We start from the raw sequence: 23105 nt of genomic DNA on the forward strand, positions 1-23105 counted from the left end.
ATTGTGTACATCTCTCGAAAATATTTTGGAAAGTCAAGGGCAAACTCTTTGTACCACTTTGTGAGGTTTTTGTGCATTTTTGCTAAATCACAAGAAGTGTCGCTGGCTGTACTGAATTTGATTGATAAACAGGTTGTTGGATATTGAACAATATGTCTTTAAACATACAGTCGATACCCAGTAAGGCTGCAGAAGACAGTGATGTTAAAATCGGTATTGAGCTTACACCTAAGCTGTTGGTTTTAAGTGAACAGGCTTTTTGCCTTTGGTAGGTTTGAAGTCCCTTAAACAGTGATAATGAAAAACGGATATGCTACAGAGGTCTTACTGAGCAAATCTGGTGTTAACCCTTGAACCTCCAAAAAGAGTCATGATCCAGCCCGCAAACAGTAGCTTACATGATGCTCCTATAATATAGTATACCAAAAAGCTTATCTGTAGTCTTTAAACATTGCCTTGAGTTGAGGCCGTGAAAAATGGCAAGTTATAAACAAAAATCAAATCAGAAGGTTCAGAATCCAATTTAAATTGTTTTTTTCGTTATTCATCAACAGTGAGAATGTCTCAGTCTTAGAAAAAGTCTCCAAACCTGCATAAAGTTGTTTTTTCTTTCTGATTTTTTTTTTTTTTTTGTTTGTTTTTACCCACCAGTTTTATTTTCTCTTTGTTTGGAAACGGAAAAGAGAGAAGGCGAAACCCCCACTGGGCTGGAGGAAGCAGCACTGAGAGCTCCATCATGAAGAAATCTCCCCTCGTCTCCTCAGTGGACGAGTCCACCTCGCTGTCGCTCTGAGTGAGGAAGAGCTCACCTCACAGACACGGGAAGGGGACTGGATTAGTCGGTGAATCTCTGACAGGCTTTTTTCCAGCGACAGGCTGTGCACCACATGTCTCTCTTCTCCATGCCGTACACCTTTCGGCACTTCTTCGCCTCCCCACGGGGTTTCCTTGGTAACAGCAGATGTGACAGCATAAGGACAGGCACACAGACATCCAGGCGCCCACACGGGCAAAAAAACGCACATCAATGTACAATGCGCTTGAAGGCACCTAAATGTGTCCATGTGCATGTACACTGAAAAAAATGTGTTGTTGAATTTACTCAATTTTAATATTGAAAATGGTTGCATGCAATACATTTATCTTAATCTAGACTTTTTTTTTTTTTTTAAGTTGACTGTACTTAATATTTTTGAGTAATTTCAAATAAATCATGTAAGCATTTCCTTAGTAATTCCAACTAAACCCATGTTTAATTTACTTATATCATATATTGTGGTTGACTAATTTGTTATTATGAGTAACAACTACTCATAATTTTTGTGCTGAAACTGCTTACATAATTTATTTGAAATTACTCAAACATATTAAGTACAGTCAACTTAAAAAATATGTCTAGATTTAGAGTGTATTGTGTGCAACCACTTTCAACATTAAAATTGAGCAAATTCAACAAAACATTTTCTTCAGTGTAGGTGCAGCGGCAGGCACACAAGAACATGTAAATACACAAAATTGCTGATGATTTCATGCAAATGCAATTTTCATTTTTATTTGATCTGATATCTGGTCTGATATGATTCGCCATGAAGAGCAGTGCAGGGTCTTGACGGTGCATAGTGTCCGTGTTGTGACTCTTGTTGGGCCTTATGATAAATCACTAGTGGCCTGCTATTATTAAGAAATTTTAATAGTAGCCTGATGACATAAATGAAGTGTCTCCATGTCCTTATTTTACATTCCATCAACTATAACACACTACTACAAATGTGATTACCAACTAGAATGGATGTGAAATGAACTACTGTTGAACAAATTTACATAACTGAAACAGACTGTAGTGATAACAGCTACTTGTTTGTCATTTTTCGCCACAAAGAGAGTGACTTCCTGTTGACAGCTGATGTGACATTAAAGGACAAAGAAAGATGCAAAAGAAAGAAACACACATGATCAAGATATAAAGTAAGTTAAGACAGTCCTATATATTTAAAAACACAGCGATAACTAGAGTACATCTGGCCCCACTTCCTTGATTTAAACTAAATAATTAAACATTTCAACATTTCTAACACAATCACACAGACTCATGCAAGCAGAAAATGGCTCGTGCTTACCTGGTTCCTGGTATTGACTTAGCTGGTGGCGTTACTAAAGCATGGTTCTTGTTAACAGTGGTGTGTGTGTTGGCTGCCGGCTGCCGCTTTTCACCGATGCTGACTGTTCGGACATGAGTCACAGGCCCCTGCAAAAAGGAAAAGATACCATAAGTGCATTGCTCACTATAGTACTGACACAGTGACGCCTCATAGTGTGCGGCCTACTCTCAAAAATAACTGGATAGAGACAAGTTAATGATCAGAGAGACAAAACCTTAATTCTGTCCCTGTCAGAATAAGATATAGTATTACTAGTGCACCAGTTTAACTAACTGGTAAAAGTATCTGTGGCTAAACTTAAAAGCTTGACTCAATAATGTACATTGTCTCTTAGCTCCAGCATCACCACTAAGCCAGCAATGAGTTTCACATATTATTCTCATTACAGTAATTTTCACTGTAACCAACATGAGTACAAAGGACAGAGACAGCTTTAGTAGCAGCCGTGAACAAGTTAATGATCAATGCTGTTTGCGCTGTGTAGCTTTTAAATACTGTTGAATATTTTATTCTTTTAGACAGACTTTGGAAGTAAGTTGGCCTCAGTCACTATTGTCATTCCTACCGTTCACACAAGAAGAAAATTCTTTTGATTAACAAGAGCCTCAAAGTAACCTTGTGGAGCTCTGTACTGCACAGCTTCAAAAAGCTTCGTATCATCAGGAGACAGGCACAAGTTATCACAGTTATGTGGATGACATCCAACTTTGCATCGCTGTCGTTAGGACACGTATGGCTTAAAGTCTTTTCTGTGTTCATCACTTAAAAAGCATTACAAGAGTATAGCTCCTCACACTGCTGAGGCCAACATACAGACATCAATCTGCACCTTCATCACTAGCTGGCAGCACTATCTTGATGCTCTCCTTTCCTGTTTCCCAAAAAGACACACAGTTCAAAATCAATTCATACAAAATTTATCTGTACACGTTTTATCTACAACCAGAAAAGCTGGCATTACATACGTTTTTTTTGTGTCCCAGCAGTGGTTGCCTGTCAGTTTTATTATTGATTTTAACATCCTTTTATTGGTTTGTAAATCTTTAAACAGTTCTGTGCCTGAGTGCATCTGATGTGCTTTTAAGATACAGTATGTGCCTCCTAGATCCCTCAGGTCCTCTGACTGTCTCCTGGCTGTTCCTGGAGCCCAGACTCTGATTCAAGGCAATTCTGCCTACAACCATTAAGGCCTCAGCAATTAAAACAGCCTACTAGACACACTGAGGATTTACAGTGTAACTTGTTTCATTTCCCTTCGGTTTTTATTGGTTTGGCTTGTTTTCATCCTCGCTTTTTAACTTATTTCTATTCATCTACACAAGTCATATATATACATAGACAACACATATAGTATAATGTTGACAACAGACATTTAATGTTGTACATGCATGCACATTTGGTTTAAGGTTTTCTTATCTTGATTGTTATGGACTTTGAACAGCATCTTTGGATGAATTGTGCTATATGCAGACAGACTTTCTACATTAAAAAAAATGACGGTATAGAGAAGCAGGGACAGTGAAAACCAGAGCGACAAAAAGCACAAATGGCTACAAGTGGAGAAACAGCAGGAGAGTTGTTAAGACTGAGATAAAAAGGCGTGAGACAAAGCCTCACTCACCGGGACGCCTTTGAAAATGACAGGAGGGGACTGCCACGACACACTGATGCCATTCTCAGTCCCAGTTCCAGGCCCGGTCCCATTACCACTGCCTAACCCTGCCAGCTCAGGACCCACTGGGATACTCACTGGAGCAGTGGCCTGGAACACGGACAACCACCCCACCATAGCCAGGAGGGGATGCGACAAAAACAACAAGGGCCAGGAAAAGTGCAGACAGAAACAGATAGAAAGATAGTACAGAAAAACAGAGATCATATAATTAGTGGGGAAAGTATTTCTCTACCTCTTAATCTGAAACGTGCCTTCATTTTAACGCTGATCGTGAATCAAGATCAAAACTGCCTACCACAAAAAAAAATGTATTTTTCATAAACAGAAAATCTGAAAGTTTTACAATAATAGTTCAACAATACTGGCAGGCACTTGTAGAATATGGCACAAAAACTGTTTCTAAGACAGCATGAAGAATAGCAGAGAGAACACAAGGTTAGCTGTACTGAATAGAAGAGTATGAGTCTGAGAAATACAGAAAATTAAACACGAGAAGCAGTTTCACTTCATATGCATAGCTTAAGTCTACTTTTATGTGCATTTTGCGTTGTCATGGCAACTGAACGTTCAATACTACCTCAAACCACCACGAAGGACTGAATTCAAAATTGAATATTTTAAAGATTTACACTTTAACCAAATATGCGCTTCCAGCTGAAAACATTTCATTTTTACCTCCAAGGGCATACAAGTGAGGAGTGCACATGAATTGGTTATGGTTAGAAGAACAGGAAGAAAAAGAGGAAGGACGAGCAGAAGAAGGGGAAGGAGGCATGGATATCCAAAGTTGCTACAAAGCAGTTCAAATAAAGTGTTGCAAGCAGGAATTTAAGCATAATTAAGTCTCATGACTAAATATTTTCTGGCTTAAAAATGTTCTGACTTCATCCTTCATGTGAATTTATGTTAATATTTGCAAGAAAGTTTTTTCCTCTCTCTCTCCGATATATACTCCCACACTAGTGTAGGAGTTAAGTAATTCACCCTGACCTCAGAGCTTTTTTGCTACACTGATCTCAAAAACTTTCTCTGCAAATTCCATATGAAACTTTGTGGCTTGGTAACATATGGACTGCTTAAGGTTTTGTCTTGTTTTCAATTGTATTGCAATAGAATTTTTCTTTTTATAGATTAAATTTATTAGTGTGAGTGTGTGTGTGTGTCCATTATCTGTCTGGTGGCATGTATGGATTACCTGGTAGGCGTGGTCAGTGCGGATGTGGCAGAGTGTGGAAGGAGCTGACTGACTGAGCAGTGTCGGGGCGTGGCTCTGCGAACCATTCATGTTGATGTGTTCGGAGTGAGGGACATCGGTGAGTGGTGGCGGGAAGACAGGTGGAGGACCAGCTGTGGTTGGCGAGGTGGGTGTGAGGCTGGACAAGCCCTCAGTTAGGCTGTCCATGTTGACCTCAATCTCTGAGTAGTAAAAGTCCTCCTCTCCATCACTGTAGTCCGAGTCGCTGTTTCGCCTACAGGAGAGAAACAGCAACTACTTAACAGCTACATATTCCCAACTTAAGATTGTTTTAACTCTATTTTAACACACAGGGCCTCTTAAAAGTTTGAGGCAAGCAGCTTTTGAAGACATGGCTGATTCAAACTATAATTTTATAATGCAGACCCTCTTCTACTGGCTCATTCCTCTGACCACAGCATTTTTATTGATGCAGAGCGTATCACTCTGTTGGTCACTCACACCATAAATAGCAGGTATTATAAACTTTGTTCAGTTGTATAATATTTATTTAAACTGTCAACAAACAAATAATACTGCAAAGAAGAGCATAATGAACAGATTTTCAAAACATTAAGATTAATTTTAAAATACTGATTTGGGACCATTGTGGCCATGAAAGACGCCTGTGACGTTCTATTTAACTAAAATACCACTGACCGCTCTGTAAACATAACCACAGCTGTCAGTTAAGTGACATAAAAAGGGTAGAAAGTGATTACGCTTCTCAACAGCAGGGGGCAGTAAAAGCCAGTGTGCTGCTGAGCTGAAACACCGAGGCTAGTAATGAAAGGACAATAACTGATAGGGCAGCTTTTGTGGATGACTCTTTCTTCAAACACTGTATGAGGTTCAGCTAATACATGGAGTTCATGGCAGGACTCTCTCTCTCTCTCTCTCTCTGTGCTTCTAATAATAGACGAACATAAAATTAACATAAGTACATTCCAATGTTAACTATACAAACTCAAAGTAATTACTGCTTTGTCCTTCACTGGGTGACAAATGCAATGAACCTGCTGCATTGAGTGAAAGCAGTTAATACAAAGTAGTGCTGGACTGAAAAAAACCCCAAAACAAAACCACACAATATCGCTCATTTTTGATAAAATGGACCACACATGATACAATGTGCATACAGTGGGTACAGAAAGTATTCAGACCCCCTTAAATTTTTCACTTTGTTATATTGCAGCCATTTGCTAAAATCATTTAAGTTCATTGTTCTTCCTCATTAATGTACACACAGCACCTCATATTGACAGAGAAACACAAAATTGTTGACATTTTTGCAGATTTATTAAAAAAGAAAAAAAAAACTGAAATATCACACGGCCATAAGTATTCAGACCCTTTGCTGTGACCCTCATATATTTAACTCAGGTGCTGTCCATTTCTTCTGATCATCCTTGAGATGGCTCTACACCAGGGGTGTCAAACCTGTCCACAAAGGGCCGGTGTGGCTGCAGGTTTTTGTTCCAACCAATGAAGAGCACACAGTTTGACCAATCAACTGTCTGAAGACTGAGATCAGTTGATTAAATGAGTCAAGTCTGGTGTGCTGCTGCTTGGTTGGAACAAAAACCTGCAGCCACACCGGCCCTTTGTGGACAGGTTTGACACCCCTGCTCTACACCTTCATTGGAGTCCAGCTGTGTTTGATTACACTGATTGGACTTGATTAGGAAGGCCACACACCTGTCTATATAAGACCTTACAGCTCACAGTGCATGTCAGAGCAAATGAGAATCATGAGGTCAAAGGAACTGCCTGAAGAGCTCAGAGACAGAATTGTGGTTAAGCAAAGCAAATGGCTGCAATATAACAGAGTGAAAAATTTAAGGGGGTCTGAATACTTTCCGTACCCACTCTATGTGTGGAGAAGTGGTAACACACAAATTCAGCTAGTCAAGTGTAAAGGCAGGCAGTTGGACAGCATCCAAGCTGTGACAAGTCAGATGTATGTCACTTTTCTCGTCTTACCACACTATTTACATCAAGTTTGGCACTGCTACCCTGAAGCTGCAAAGAAAAGATTACTAAATTGACACCTACGTAGTAAAAGTCTTTATTGAAAAGAAAAGCTAAGCCCACAGTTATATAAAACAAGTAGAAATCATCAGCATCAATGTACATATTAGCAGAATTGATTCTCAATAAAATGTATAAATAGGACCATACAAAAAAAACACAACGCACTTTTAAACAATGGCAATGTCACTGTGAAGATCATCAATGTGGCTCATAAAAACCATAATACTGCCTTCTGGTGGTGCGAGCATATGTGGGAGTGTGTAGGGGTTCAGCTAAGACAAAAACTGTGGCTAAGTGCATGGTATGCAAAACCAGGCAGCCTGTGAGACTATAGAGAAAAGAAATACAGACTAAGGGAGAAAACCTAAAAATATTCTAAGTTCAGTATCAGTTTTTTAAACCTTTTCCTGCATATGAACAATATGTGTACAAAAGTGCCTGCAAATGGGACTGTTGAAAGTCAGGGGACAATAAGTGTGGGTCTGGTTTTCTAGTGATGATTGGTAACTCACCCCAGGTGGACGGTGCGGATGTGTCGCTGGATCCCTGAGGAGGTGCTGAGGACCTTTTCACAGTTCTTCCACAAGCACTTGAACATCACCTTCATGGAGTTCTGAAAGCCACCCACAAATCAACATGAGTCAGTGGATTGCCTATCAAAACAACAATGTCTCTCAGAAACAGTTCCACAAAATTTAAACAAATACATATATAAAATAGACAGTAACTGATGTCCACTTTGCAATTGGATGAAGATCAGCTGTCAGCCCTGGTATAAACTGATAAAACTAAACATATTATCTGCAAAATATTGTTGACTATTTCAAGGGAAACAGAGATTTATGTAGCATGTGTTTTCATTGTCCTCTGTGAGAATCTCACTGGCAGTCTCAACAAGACAGGCTTTCGTGGGAGATTGAGTGCCGCTCTACAAGGGGCAAAACACTACACCTCATTAGAAATCTATTAGAGCAGCAAGCCTATAAAAATAGAAACCTGATATGTGACGAGTTCAGACACAGAGAGTAAAAGAGAAAGAGAGAGAGAGACAGAAAAAGGCAGGGACGGAGGGGTACAATGAAACTGTACCCTTCTCTGTCTACCTCACAGAACCTTCATGTTCACTGACAGAATGATGAGAAAAATAACTGTACTACTTTGATCACCTCCTGCTGTCTGCACATGTGGTGGGCTGGGGTGAAGATGAAACGTACCGGAAACAGTTTGGTGTGAGGTGCAGCCTGGGGGTGCCCCTCCTAATGTTTAACACAACATACAAGTACACTAACTTCCCCATCTTGTCACAGACAGGTGCGCAAGAGCACCTGTGACCTCTTTTTAACCTCTGATCATTTAAGGTAGCATTTAGAAATACTTATCATATCTGACCCTCCTCAAATCTGATTTTGCATAAAACCAAGAATAACCCTCCATGATTCATAAGCAAGCAGCGAGGAGATAGATGGATGGAGTGGGTGTTTTTATTTCAATTCATTTTCTCTTCCACGTATCAGTGGTTGGCAGCTCTCCCATGAGCAGGCAGGGACCTGCATCACTGCTAATGAAAGACAGTGGGTGTGCACTCTCATTACCTTTCAACAGCCTGAGGAGAAAGAAGGGCAAGAAAAAAAAGGGAGGGAGAGAGCGGGAGAGATAGAAAGAGGAAAATAGGGCAAGATAAGTCAGAGTAGAACAGGTTTTCATCAATGGCTATGTTAACCACTATTCATCTGAACTATTTCTCATTGACTGCTACTCCTTTATATTGTATTTGACACTAACATGTTATTAAACTAACTGTGTGGTGCTGGCCAAATGCACGTCCCCTAACATGCTGTTTGAAACAACCTTCCTAATAAAAATTACACAGCAAAGCTAGTCTTTAATCCCACAAACAATCACAAATCACTTAATTCCCTAAGCGTTTTTCTTGCATCTTAACACTGTTACAGTAAGACTGGTGATTGCAGTGTTAAATAATCCTCTTAACTCACTGCCTGTACAAAATCAAACAGCCCACAATCCAAGGGACAGCTGCTCATAGAAGGTTTAGACCTCTGGGGTTGGCTTCAGCTATACTGCAACACAAAGCTAGCCAGCAAGTTAGCTCATGTTTTAGGTCTCTTCCACCCAGCTCGTGTGTCTATATTCCTCTTGGTGTCATCCTACTTCATTTCCTGTCTGCTTATCTATGATATGGCATAGGTCTCTGGCTGCATCATCTTTGGAGTCTTTATGGCTTCATATATTCGGCAGCTCAATAATCTTCACTGCCGCCCCACTCCAGGGAGGTTGAATTGCAAACTCTCACATATGGTACTGTATATGAGATCTCCTCTGTCACTGTATGGCTAGAGGAAATATTGTGATTCATTTCTCCTCCTGTTGCTACCTTGAGCATCAGTTCTCCTCTCCTCTACACCCTCTGACTATCCTCATTTTCATGCATTCCTTGAACCCTTTGTTTCTTCCTGCTGATCATCCCTCCCCCGTCTTCTTCTTTCTTGCTAAACCTTCCCACCTCTCCCCCTGAAAGGGCTGAAAAGGGGATAGAAAGCTTCTTGACAGTCAAAACACTTTCCACACATTCTGGATTGCAGATGTAGTTAAAAAAAATTAAGAGGGGGAGAAGTGAAAGAAAGAACATAATCCATCATCCACACAAGCAGAGAGCAACAGGCCTTGTGTCAGAGGCCATTAAACTGCATGGTGCTTACATTTTCTGAATGTTTCTAGTGGGTTTTCCAAAGTCTCTCCCTGCTACTACTTTATAGAAATAACAAAAGCACATCAGAGTTATTTGTCTGCAACTGTGACTCTGAAGTATTACTCAGCATGTTCTAACTTCTGTTTCAGGTTAGAAATGGAGTGGACAGCATCTAGGGCTGAAATATATTAAATAAATTTACTGTTACAACATGTGGCGCAGGACATGACATGAATGTCCCCATCAGACACCCATCTTTACCTTTCGCTTCCGAGGTATGGGGTCCTCAAACATGAAGTGCGTGCTCTCTGTGACATCCTCACTGACATCATCACCCTGGGACGAGAGCAGGAAGTTCTTGTTGGTATCGTTGGAGAGAGGTGGGGATGGTGTGGAGGGCACCGATTGGTCGCTGGCATCCCAGCTCCAGTTGCCACTGGTGGAACTGCTGTAGCTTGCTGACAGCACCTCTTTAAAAGTCCTGCTGGCTGGCTCTGGGACTGAAGTTTAAACAATGCACACAGTTAGCTTAAGATTAATGGTAAAACATACTTAAAAAGTACTATTATACTTCTTTAAAGGATAAAAAACAATATTCTCAACACAAAAAAATACTCCCAGCAATTTTGGGACATTATGCATAGAACATAGGACGTAACAGTCTTGGCTCAAATCCTACCTCTGAAATGGAAATAAAAACATCTAAGAAGCGTTAAACTATGACAGCCTGTTTCATATATAGATATTTTTAATATCTTACATATACTACATACTATCCTAACATTTTCATTAAGCTATACTGAACTCTGCTGAACAAGGTAAAGAGCTACTTCTAAGTCTTGGCCTACAAACCTTTTCTATACACTCTGGCTTTCTGACAAATCCAATAATTCTTCTATAAAACTCAATAATCACACTGGCTTAATCTGATTTTTACTTTGGCAAAACATGGTAAAAAGCAAAACTTAAACTTCAACACAGTAATCCACATCATGCACGCTGGGGATTAAGTTATCCAACCAATAACTATATCATATAGAAATGTAAGGAGTTGAATCCCAGTTCAAATGAATATGTAGCATAGATCAATTTGTGTATGAGGATTACTGTACTATTTCACAGAATTACTGAAGCCCTACAGTAAACCATGTGCCAACCCTATAAGGGACAACTTCAAATCAAATCACTAGGCTAGGCCTATTTTAGCTCCTAAAACAGACAATGAGGGGAAATTGTGTACTATCATGAAAAACAACCTTTTATGTCAAGATACACAAATCATACAAAAGACATTTTAATGTTTAAGCATTATAAGGATTGTCGGGGGAGGCGTGGAGTGAGTGGTGTTAAGAGCTGGGATACATAATGGAACATTTACCCAAACTCCCAACTTCCACACATGCACAGACATTTTTATGAGGCTTGACCAAACTATGATGAATCAAAGATGTCAACCAACATCCCCTCTCTGCACCGCTTTGTATCAAATAGACCTTTCATCAAGCTTAGCTCCTCCCAAACCCACAGCATCCTCTGACAAGATCTAAAGACTGCTGACTTCTACAATGAAAACTTACATTGCCATAAATTTGTTTGTACTTTGTCCCAGTTGGCACAGCCATCTCAAACAGGGTGCCCCAAGCCTTTAGGGATATTAACTGCTACATGTCGTTTTACTGATAGCAAAAACAATAGCTTTGTTTGATGTTGAGCTTAAAAGAAATAAATAAAAAAGCTGACAGGACTTTGACCGTCTGGTGGGGTTGGCATGGTGATGGCAACCAGGATAATACTTGAAACAGCAAAAGGAGCTATGGTGATACAGTCAAGGGTGAGCAATTGGCAATTAGCGCTGTGCTTGGGTAAACATGCCTGCAAAGATAGGGGAATTGTGCTAGTAATAGTGTAAGACTCCCTTCTATTGGATTAATACATGTTAACACACAAATGACTCAGCATCTCAGTCTGCGTCAGGGTAAACTAGCATCAAGTGATTTATGATGAGTATTCCTTCCCCCCGTCCCCAGCTTCACCTAACTGACACTTGGTATGATTTAAAGTGAACGTCCTTGATTTGTTGAATCAGTAGTTGAGTCCGTGAGTAGTTGTGTCAGTGTGATGGAGTAGCTTCTGCAGAAGGTACTGTAAGTGCAAGGTTGAATGCAGCTGGTACTGAGGCAGTGGTTTTACCTGTGGATACAGAGGAAGGGTAGAGCACCAAAGGGGATGTGGACAGTGAGGTCAGGACGGTGGCAGCCATCACCTCCTTATCAGCATGACCTGAGGGCTTCCTGCAAAACACACAAATATAGATTGACCACACAAGCAAAAACTAGGTGTAGCTTTCCCCTGGGTGCCCTCTAACTCAGACAATGTTTGAACAAATCAAACTTTAATCATACTCTGTAAAAGAGTTTGTTGTTTTGACGGTTTCTCTAAGTAATGGAAAATGATTTTATAAGAAACAAGCCTGGCTGTGTCCTCAGAGAAAACTTCAAATCTCTGTAGCCCCCAAAAATATCAAGAAATTTGATGTAGCGAACAAATCCAACAAAAAAAGTAGAAAGTGCACAGAGACACATGATTATGTGTGCAGTAAATGTGAGGGAACTTATTCATTCTTTATATGTTTGAGTACGTGCACGTGTGTGTACATGAGGATATAATGGAAAGCCTCAAGAGTGAAAGGGTTTTGTGGTGTGTTTCTGCACAGCTTGTGCAACTACACTTAGAGAGAGGGAGAGAGATGCTTGTTCCTCCCTTCCTGCTCAGTTCACCCCATGCTGAGCAGTCCACCCTCAGCTTAAACCTTATTTATACTGCCCACTTGAACTGGCAGCACCCATACACGCAGTACACATCTACATACACAGTGAGCTCAGAGAGTATGCTTTGGCATCCAGCATCCAAATAAAAATGTGACTGAGAACAAGAGCAATTTGTGCCATCCTGCAATGAAGCACAAATATCTCTGCCTCACCAGACTTATTCTCTCAATCTATTCCATTTTGCACTCTTCACCTCTGTTCTTGCTGTCCGTGACAGTGAAATACGGGGAAAATTATTCGAGGCAGGGCCAAGAACTCACCCACACACTTGTGCACACTTGCACACACACATAAACAGATTTCAATTCTCATGTAAAATCCAGTGAAAAGAGAGCTGGCAGGGCCCATATAATGTGGTGAGTAACTATGCACCGTATGTAATATACAAATCCAAATACTGTAAAATGTTAACATATGAATGCACACACTAATACAGATGTAGTAACACAAAGCAGACACAGACTCATACACAAAGATACACATGGTCTGCAGCTTTAAGAGGTCCTTGTCCCGCCCCCAGACTTCTCCACTACACAACCAGAGTAAACTGGTTTGAGGCGTTCTCTCAGCCAAGCCCTAAGCCCTGGCAGAGATCCACTCTGAATCTCAGTGCGCACGCACACGCACACACACACACACACACACACACACACACTCAACATAAAAACTTCACTCTGGAGTCCACAAACACGTACAAAAGTACACTTTAAATCAGCAAGTGTACGTGTACCTGTTCACACATACACAAACACCATTGGAAGTGCCTAGATATAAAAACATCATATGACACAAAAAGTTCAGAGACTGTCTCAGCTCTCACGCTGATGAGAATGGGATGTGGAGCAAACCGATTGCAGAGGAATGTACCAGATATGAAGGAATCTGAACACTCCATAGCAATGTTCACACAAAAGGTGCTGGTTTAACACTTCAACATCTCAAAACATGGGTTAAGTCTGTGTGTGTGTGTGTGCAGGTCTTTCGATGGTTGTGTGGACAAATTTTGCTTTGAAATCATCATTGTGCGGACAGGTCCTCACAAGGGCTGTTCGAAGTTTAAGACTTGGTTTTGCGGTTCAGGTTAGACTTAGGTTTAGGTTAAGGTTAAGGTAAGGGTTGTGGTTAGGAAGTTAGTTGTGATGGTTGAGGTTAGGGTAAGGAGTTGGGAATGCATTATGTTAATAAGTGTCCTCACAACTAATGTAAGACAAGTTTAGGTGTGTGTGTGTATTTGTGTGCATGCATGAGAGCTCTGAATACAATGCTGGCAGTTTGCAAAACAGTTATGGATAATGCCAACATGGAGATAATCACAATATGCAAATAATAATATCCACACAGCTAAAACAGAAGACATACCCAGTGGAAAGACAGGTACTACGCATTTGCACAACACACACACGCACGCACGCACGCACGCACGCACGCACGCACGCACACACACACACACACACACACACACACACAGTCTGGATGAGAGATAAAGAGATAACAAGATTAGCCGTGTCCTGTTTCAGTCATTAGCCTTGTTTTCAGCACTAAACAGGGTCAACCAGGGACACACTTTTGATTTATGGACCTCTGTCTATTTTTTAACAACATTTCTCTGCTGTTTCTCTCAGTTTCTTGCCAATATTTGCCAACATGGACTACGTGTTGTCAGTTTCACTGCAGAGATAAAGAAATGGTGCTTTCAATTCTATAAAACACGTGTTTGGAATCCTGGTAAAGGAATCCTGGAAAAGTGGTATACTAATAGCATACCACTCACAGGCATGCATGTCTGTTTTTGGTGCGCTTGTGTGTGTGTGAGCGTGTGTGTTTGTGAGACAGATTAGAAAAGAAATACAAAGGCTGGAAGAACAGCTAGCCTATTAGTTGATTCCAGAGCTAATTCAAACTTTGATATCCCTCTCCTCCTCCTGCCTCTTTCTCTCTCTCTCTCTCTCTCTCTCTCACTCACACACACACACACACACACACACACACACACAGATACCAGCACACACCAGACCCCATTAATACCCCCCACTCCCCCCACAACCCACGCTGATTTCCTGACATTGAGCTTTTTCCTTCCTCTGCTTCCCGGCAGAGCCTTGATACTCCACCGCAGTTTCGTTACATCTGGTCCAAGGCCTTGTGTGTGTCTGTGTGTATGAGTTAAGCAATAAACAGCACTAATGGCAAGTTTAAGACACCCTTTCTCAGAGGGCCAATTGCTGATTGACTCTTATTCATGCTGACAGCGGTGAAGCTAACCTATTGTTGCTATCACACTGACTTTGATATCAGTGTTTATATCAAGTTAGAAGCAGGTGGGTGCCATATTCTGCCATCATAAAACCGGCTTGCACAGATAACAGCCCTGCCATTTCTGTTCACCACTTACTCTGATGAACACATCAGTGCTAGAGGTCAACCAACTGTCTGTAGACGTGAATGTGAGCCCGAATCGGCCCTGTGATAGACTGGCAACCTGTCTAGGGTGTACCCCGCCTCTCATCCAATGTCGGCTGCTATAGGCTCCAGCCCAGCTAATGGATGGATGGAGAGATGGATGTTTAAAGGCATTTCAACAAAGTTCTGTGTAGGAGTTTGTATATTCTGGCACCAAGATTTTAATTTTGACTGCAAATGTATATCTGTTCCAAATATCTGTTAAAACAGTCTCCTTATTTATTAATAATAGGTATCAGCCCTGAATAAACCATATTGGTCAACTGCTAATCAGTGCGTACAGATACTGTAAATGACATGGTCCTCTGCTCTCTTCAATTGTTGTCTGTTGTCTGTCTGTGAACTAACTATGGAACCATTAAACTTGGTGGGAGTGGAAGACAGGCTAAAGAGTGACTGCACTGACGCAACAGTAAATCTGTCCGCATCTTCTTATGAGAGGCTTATTTTGGAGCAAGTTAAACTGGGGATGCCTTTATTTAGCACCGAGGAAGAGGCGACTGGAGAGCAGAGATTGCTGTCAACAAAGTTGGTTTGTGTGTGTGTGGGTTATGTACATATATGAGTGTGTTTTTGAGGGGAAGGGCTTTTTGGGGTTTCTTGGTTTTTGACTCCCCAAATCTGGATGTTTACAAGAACCTTTCAGTCAAACCATGGTACATTTACGGCACGTGGTAAATTTAATCATGACATGATAAACATAACAGCCCTCCTCCACATATGCAGATGAACATGTGTAGGAACATAAACACACTGTGTGTTAACCAAGGAATTTAATGTAGAGTAGTGACACCATTCATACTCCAAGCTGTTAAATTTATGAGCCCTGTCACTGACAAACATGTTTTATGAGACAGGTACTATGCCTCAATAGGAAAGTCTTAACCCTGTTTCTTCGGGTTAGAGCGTTTGGCACACTTAAATACAGGCACAAACAAAACCATACACTCACTCTCACTCTCACTCTCTCACACCCACACACACTGGCACACACACACACACACACACACACACACACACACACACACACACACACACACACACACACACACAACACACACCCTCTCACCTTCCTTCCTCCCTCAACTTGTATTGGCCTTGCCTGGGCCAAGAACCCTCCCCTCTGGCAGCAGCACAACACATGGGCCAGCTTAAGTCAACAAGCCAGGCCCAGGCACATACAGAGAGTGAGAGAGAGAAAGAGAGAGAGAGAGAGAGAGAGAGAGAGAGAGAGAGAGAGAGAGAGAGAGAGAGAGAGAGAGAGAGAGAGAGAGAGAGAGAGAGAGAGAGAGAGACTTCCAATGTGAGCCAAGACACAAGTACCAACAACAAGCTTGGAGTGTAGAAATGTACATACAAGCATGTGTGTCTTATCTATTGTGTACAATTAAAGGTTGGGCTTTGTTAGACCATCTTTTCATCCAAGGAGCAGTAAATTAGAATGAGTCCAGGCTCAGACTGAGCATTTTTGTGAGATGATTTTCAAGGTTCAATTTTTATTACTTGAATAGAAAATAAAACCTTCCATCAGTAGATTTCCACATCAGGTCATCACATCAAGAGGAGCCTTGGACTGTGATACTGCAGATGGCGTGATATGATGACACCGTGTTGATGTTTGGCACCCCCTACGCACCGACCCCACCCAGTACTATAGTGGGCCCTTTGCTGTTGTTGGGGAGACGACAGGGCCTTCCCTCTATATTTAACACAGCACCTCTGCTCTAGTTACCAACCCAGCAGAAATTCCCAGGATCTGTCTGGTTTATAGAACATGCTGAATTCAGATCAAGCCCACTGAAGATCCAGGCCAACTGCCACAAAGCACACACAACAATTTTGAAAATCAACAAACAGGCCATTGAGGCCACACACACACAGCTAAGAATTTGATGTGTTCATCAGTGGTGTATTGACCTTCCTTTTTTTCCTGCCTAACCTAATCTTATCACCCTCTCTCTCTGCATGTGTATCCCACCTGTTTGGCAAAGCCAAGACTCCATTTACCAGAACATGTCTTCCCACAGCCCCCCTCCCCTTGCACACAGCTTGTGATGTCTGTGAAAGAGCAAACTATGAATATTTTTACAGTAACCCTCCAAGTCTACAGGTACAGTGGGTAATTGTTTCATTCTCATGAGACAGATTTTGGTTGGATTATCACTTTAAGCCCTGGACAACGTACAGGAGGTCTATCTTGTTTACCAGGGGAAAAAAAACTGTGCGTCACACAGACTGCTCGGAAGAAATCACTTTTAGAAGGCCAAGAGAAAAGAGGAAGACAGTGGAAGGGGCAGGGCAGTATCAGCAGATTTCATTGTTTTGAGTTGTCTGACAACAAAGCTTATCCATTCTGTAACTGGATGATTGAAAGATGTGTGGAGTTTAACATGCAGGGTCTACCTTTCACTGAGGTTGTACACTGCCAACAATAATCTCTGCCCCCCCTCCCCACCCCCCCCCGAGCCCTGGTGGCGGTTGCTTTAAATAGCTCTTATCCATTCAATATGTGATCAACGTGATCCACCAAAGCAGGCATCAGGGTGTATTTGTGTGTCTCTGTATGAAATGTATGCATATGCATGTGGGCTGGCTTCTTGATATTCAAAGCAGCTGTGTGTGTCGCAGATTGGCATGAAGACTGGTATATGACCTTGGCAGTTAAAGAGCTGAAAAACACTGTCACAGAAACACATGTAAACAAAACCAACTTTCGAACACCGCTCTGTTTGAGTCATAATAGGATACACGTTCAGCACACTGACGGCATTTCCATATTGCCTTTTCCTCTGACTGTTTCTCTCTTTATCTCTCTCAAACACAAACAAATGCAAATGCACACAGCGGCAGAGATATCAGGCACCAAAAATAGGGATAATGTTTCTAGGCATGAGACAGACTCTTCCTTGGGCATAGCTTTTTGTTAATTCATCTCTAAAACATATGTTCACATCGCTCATGCTCATGCACACTCAGAGGGAGAGAATGTAAGGGAGGCCGACAGAGAAAGAGATGCGAACCACAAACCCACAAGAGAACTGTTTACCATACATTTTTTCTGTCATGTGTCCTGATATGCATCTCTACTTTTTCCTTTCAGCCTGTTTAAGGCTCAAAGGATCCTGTTTGGATCTAAAAGGAAATGGGATCACTGTTTATGTCGATGAGCAAGTCTGTGTTATCTGAATCCATACTAAAACACAGATGAAGACTTTTGAAAATGTGACTTGTGAGTGCACACATTTACAATGCAAAAAAAAAAAAAAAAAAAAACAATGCAGGCAATGGTATGATGTAGTCAAACTGGTATATCTCCTGTAATAAGGTAACATTGTGACAAAGTGTTATTGGCCTCTGTGTTTTTCAGGGGCCAATAGTGATACTTTTAGCAAGAAAAGAGGCCAATAACCAACATTTGGAGCCAATATACATTTGCAGTAAAATGAAAAACTTTCAGCATGTTAAATTAAAAGAGAACTTTTTGACTTTATCTTCAAACAAAAGGTGCTGTGAGCTCCGAGGAGGATTTCTTATAAGGTTAACTGAATTTTTAATAAATACATAAGCAAAATAGCTGTATGTACTGCAGATTGCTTTCCCTGTGGTTTATAGAGCGTAATACTCCCATACAGCACTTTTAGATCTTTTCTTTAGTGCACCCATCTGCAATGAGGGTTTAGAGAGTGAGTGAGAGATAAAAGTAAGGCCGCAGGCTGACATATGCTTAACGCATGATTATGCTTCATTCCTCTGTGCCCGTCTGTGGCACAGTAGCCCTCGGCGTCGATAGGCTATTACTCATGAATCGTAACCAATCAGGTAGTGCTATGGGCAGGACATTGCTTGAGACTGCAGAGAGGTTACTACATACAGAAGGACACAGCAGCATCAGAGCCAAAGTAGCACAATTAATTCATTTTATCAGCCACTGGATAAAAAAAAAAAAAATTATAACAAGTGCGATTATTGTAAAAATGCTGAATATTGGATCCAATAATCGGGCAGGCTGATAACTGACTGACCCCTAGTTGTGACAACTGAGGCTAGCTGAACTAACCAAGCTGGTGTTGATGACTGTCTGCCTGCTTTGCAGCCCCAAGAGATGCCCCGTCCACCCACTATTAATAGAACACCCACTGCTCTCCATCCCACTATCCCTACGTCGCCCATCATCCTGCCCTGACTCCACGGTATTACGTAACATCCTATGCCCTTCTTTCTTTATCTCACTTCCTTGCCGACTCTGCGGGCGGATAGTCAAGACTTGCAGCAAACAGCCTACCCCCGATCCAACACAAGCCTGTACCCCCTTCCCATTTTTAGCTTCCTATTTTTCCTCTATATGAGTGCATGTATGTGAGCATCTTTGTAATTTACCCATTACCGTGCAGTCTATACACATGCTGCTCCTTACGTAAGTCCCCAGGCTCTGAACCCCCTGGAGAGGGAGAGGCTGTTAGGCAGGAGCCATGTCTCTTTAATGTGGGCTGTGAGTGTAATGGCTATTCAGTCCCAGGACAAAAAGGCCTCTCTTTCTCTCTCTTGATCCTCGAATGCAATCTGTAGCCTTAGGGCCAAACACAAACAACGGATAGCTTTGTTCTGGCAAAATAATAGAGGATAGGACAGACACAGAGCAAAAGGAATGATTCCCTCTGTGGTGTCTGACTCCCCACGTCTGCTCTATATATCATAAACTACAGAGACAGAATTTACATATGCACCTTTTCAACTTTGACAGCAAACACACAGGTCAAACGTCAGTGGAAAAGGGGTTATTCTGTGAAGAATAGCCTGTATGGACAGTCCTCCTCAAGATCAAAGCTGTGCTTGTAAAGCAGGTTCCACAGAGAAAAAATGTTGACACAGCACAAGTAATTAACTGGCTGACGACCGAGTATATCATGACGCACAACTTGACTTGCATGCCATGCCCACATCTTGTGGAAACAGCTAGACATGGGGAAATTGCAGGTCATTACATTTGCAGCATGAGCCCCACACAGTTCAGCCCAGTGCTGGGAAACACAGCTTGAACATGGATTGGTCTTTGGTGTAAATCTAATAACAGATAGGTGGCACACACACTTACATGCTTTAACCAGAATTCCCAGTAAAGCTGTTCTAATTTCCATGTTTCTTTTTCTGTTGTCAGACAATGGAACAAATCCGAAACAGTGAGACATGGCCCATTAAGACTAGATGATAACCAGGAGTGCTGACCATCATTTTGAAAGAGCGTTGGCCAATGGGGAAACTCCATCATTTGGCCAGCCAACCAATGGTGTAACTTCATCAGTCAGTCACACAGCATTTGGCTGACCCATGGTGTAACTTCATCACTCAGTCAGGCAGTCAGTCACAGACATCGCTCATGGACATTTGCGTCTGTCAGGGTGGCCTCGCATTTGCAGTCCAGCCAAAATCTTCCAGTAAAGTCTTTTATAAGTTGCATCTGTTTGCTAAGGTCTCACCACAGTATTCCAAGTACTACTACCCCACTTATATATATATTAAATCATAAAAAAAAAACATTGCTTGCAAACCTAATACTAACAGATGACACTATGTTGAAGAAAATTACAATCAGTCTACAGATGGTGCATTGTTTTGCACTAATGCATACACAACATCTCTGATGTTTTGGGTCTCTGGGCAAACTGGCTACCAACTACCAGTACTTTACTTTATTACCCCACTGTCACTTCAGGCTGCACAAAAAGATTAACCTGTAGCTATAGCAACTTCCCTTGCAACTTCTGTCACTCCCCTCCAATGACAATGTTGTTGCTAGGGGAATGCAGGGCAGTCTCTCTTGAGTAGCAGCCCTAGTATTTTCTTTCCACTTCTACTGAAGGAAGCAAACACAATGAGCTCTTCTGCCCGAAAACACTGCTTCCTTATCAAAACGCTTGTCATTTTTCATTTGAGTCATGAGTTCATACAGCACACCAGAGAAGTGAGCCAAGAAGGTTTTTTTTTTTATAACTTTCTTCCTATAAGCCACTTTTATCCCTAATCAACATACATTAACATTATATTTTCATGTACAATAAGTAATCCAAACCACTCTGGGCTAAACTGAGGTTTTCATTCTTCAGAATCACTAGGACGTGTAATCTCCTCATCCTTATGAACTGAGCTGCCTGTATGTTTTATGGATGTTAAGGGAAGCTAAATCAAATAAAATAAGTAAAGTTAATTCTGCATCTCATAAGCTAAGTCTGTTTCTGTCTGACTTAAACAAGAAAAGGGAGGAGAAGATAAGGATGATGTCACAACGCATACTTTGATTTACAATTCAGAAGCAAAACAGGCAAGAGAGCGAGACAGAAAGAGAAGATAGGAACCAAAGTGAACAGAAAACACACGTCTTGAAACTTGGAACATGGATTAAAATGTTGGAGAGCCCCAAAGCGGTCAGTTCTCTTTCTGCAGCACTCATACTCCTGTTTTGTTCCTCATTCTTCACTCCCACTCCCTCTCTCGCCTGCTCTTGAGATTTGCCCTTCTGCCATCACAAGCCAGAGCAGGCCTTTGCCTGGTTTCCTGTGTTTTGCAAAAGCAAACTAATGCTGTTCCAAAGCCACTCTGCTCTACTTACTCCAGTGAAGCCAGATATCTGCAGGGCAGCATCAGACAGACAAAGACTCTACCCAGTAAAATAAACTGATCAGTATCTCTTTCTAGAAAGAGAAAGTGATGGTGCTAAAAACGTAGAAAAGTATGGTGGATGCATGACTGTGAGGGAGTGTGATGAGGCCTATGGATGAGCTGAATCTTCTCAGACTCCTCCCACCCAGACATGCGGTGCCAGAAGTAAATGCATCCCCAAGAAAGCAGCGTTTTGTTTATATTCATTATAGCTAGTACTTCTGTGTTTTTTGTGAGAGTGTGTGTGAAAGAGAGCACACCAAAAGAGAGGCCAGCTGCCTGCTATGGCTCTAGTGCATTTGATTCTGCTTTTGTAAACTGTGCAGAAACAGTGATACAAACATTTGGAACAAAACAACCAAACAAATAAAAACAGACACCTTTCAAACATTCAAAGCCAGTATGTATTAGTATAGTATTTTACATGCTTCTCCCTGTACACAGAAGTGTGTCGCATAACAAGAGCAATTTCGGGGCATTTCAAATGTGCCATTTTACTGGGTCTTAACAGCTAATTAAAAACAAGTGTTTTTAACTACAATATATCATAAAAATATACCTAGTATTTGTATATCAATTCTTAACAACTCTAGCATGCAAAAGCTAAACTCTCAACTAATCCGCATTAAACACAAAGTTGTACTTACTATGTTTTATAACAAGTAAATCTTTTATCTTTTCTGACTAGTTTCTTTTTCCATTTATTGTTCCATAAGAGCTAGACAGACATGTAGGATTGCTTGGCCTTGACGGAAGAATGCGGTCTAAAGGGTGCTATTCAAGTTATTGCTTTTACTTGAATGCTCTACAGATTGGGTGAAAAATAATATTTTCTGTCCATTTGCAGGTCCATAGTACAATTTTGTGATATACATAATTACCATGTATTCATATAAATATTACAAAAAGTGACCCAAAGTAAAAAAAAATAAAAATAAAAAAAAACAGACAGGCTCATCTAACACGTCAATCATTTAAAGTATCAGAAAATATTAACTTGCATGTAGTTGTTGCTGGATATCTGTGTATTGAGACACCTATCAATCAATTTGATAGATTTGGTTTGTTTTGTACATTATAGTGGTGGGTGAATGCAGCTTTAATTTCATGGTGTGGCCCCTGTCTTTAAATAACTGAGTAGCCCTGGTGTATCACCCCATCTTCGGCCTCTTACTGGCCCCATCAGATTGTGCTGGATACTGACTGATACAGCAAAAAAATACCATAAACCACATATTTAAAAATTTAAGTCTCCCGGTGGATCTTCTGGGCCAGTGCCTACAAAAAGCCATTCACCTCTCTCCAAATTATCAGTGTTTCAACATCCAGCAGGAGGAGGCGGTTGCACTATTGG

The 23105-nt window shown here is 41.2% G+C and overlaps 1 protein-coding gene across 2 annotated transcripts in view; it reads right to left on the minus strand.

Moving 5' to 3' along the window:
* Positions 1-596: 596 nt before the first annotated feature.
* Positions 597-23105, minus strand: part of si:rp71-79p20.2 (SLC2A4 regulator) — a 34263-nt gene continuing 11754 nt past the window's right edge. Inside the window, exons 3-9 of one of the 2 annotated variants that reach the window (XM_041055183.1) lie at positions 12000-12100; positions 10071-10309; positions 7615-7715; positions 5030-5303; positions 3781-3921; positions 2118-2245; positions 597-947 (exon numbers count right to left, since the gene is read on the minus strand). In XM_041055183.1, coding sequence (XP_040911117.1) covers positions 836-947; positions 2118-2245; positions 3781-3921; positions 5030-5303; positions 7615-7715; positions 10071-10309; positions 12000-12100 — 1096 coding nt within the window. In that variant the 3' untranslated portion in view covers positions 597-835. The remainder of the gene's footprint in view (positions 948-2117; positions 2246-3780; positions 3922-5029; positions 5304-7614; positions 7716-10070; positions 10310-11999; positions 12101-23105) is intronic. The other variant, XM_041055191.1, reaches the window with a different exon arrangement.

The sequence above is a fragment of the Toxotes jaculatrix genome, chromosome 2 (assembly GCF_017976425.1).
Source record: "Toxotes jaculatrix isolate fToxJac2 chromosome 2, fToxJac2.pri, whole genome shotgun sequence".
NCBI classification, from domain to species: Eukaryota; Metazoa; Chordata; class Actinopteri; family Toxotidae; genus Toxotes; species Toxotes jaculatrix.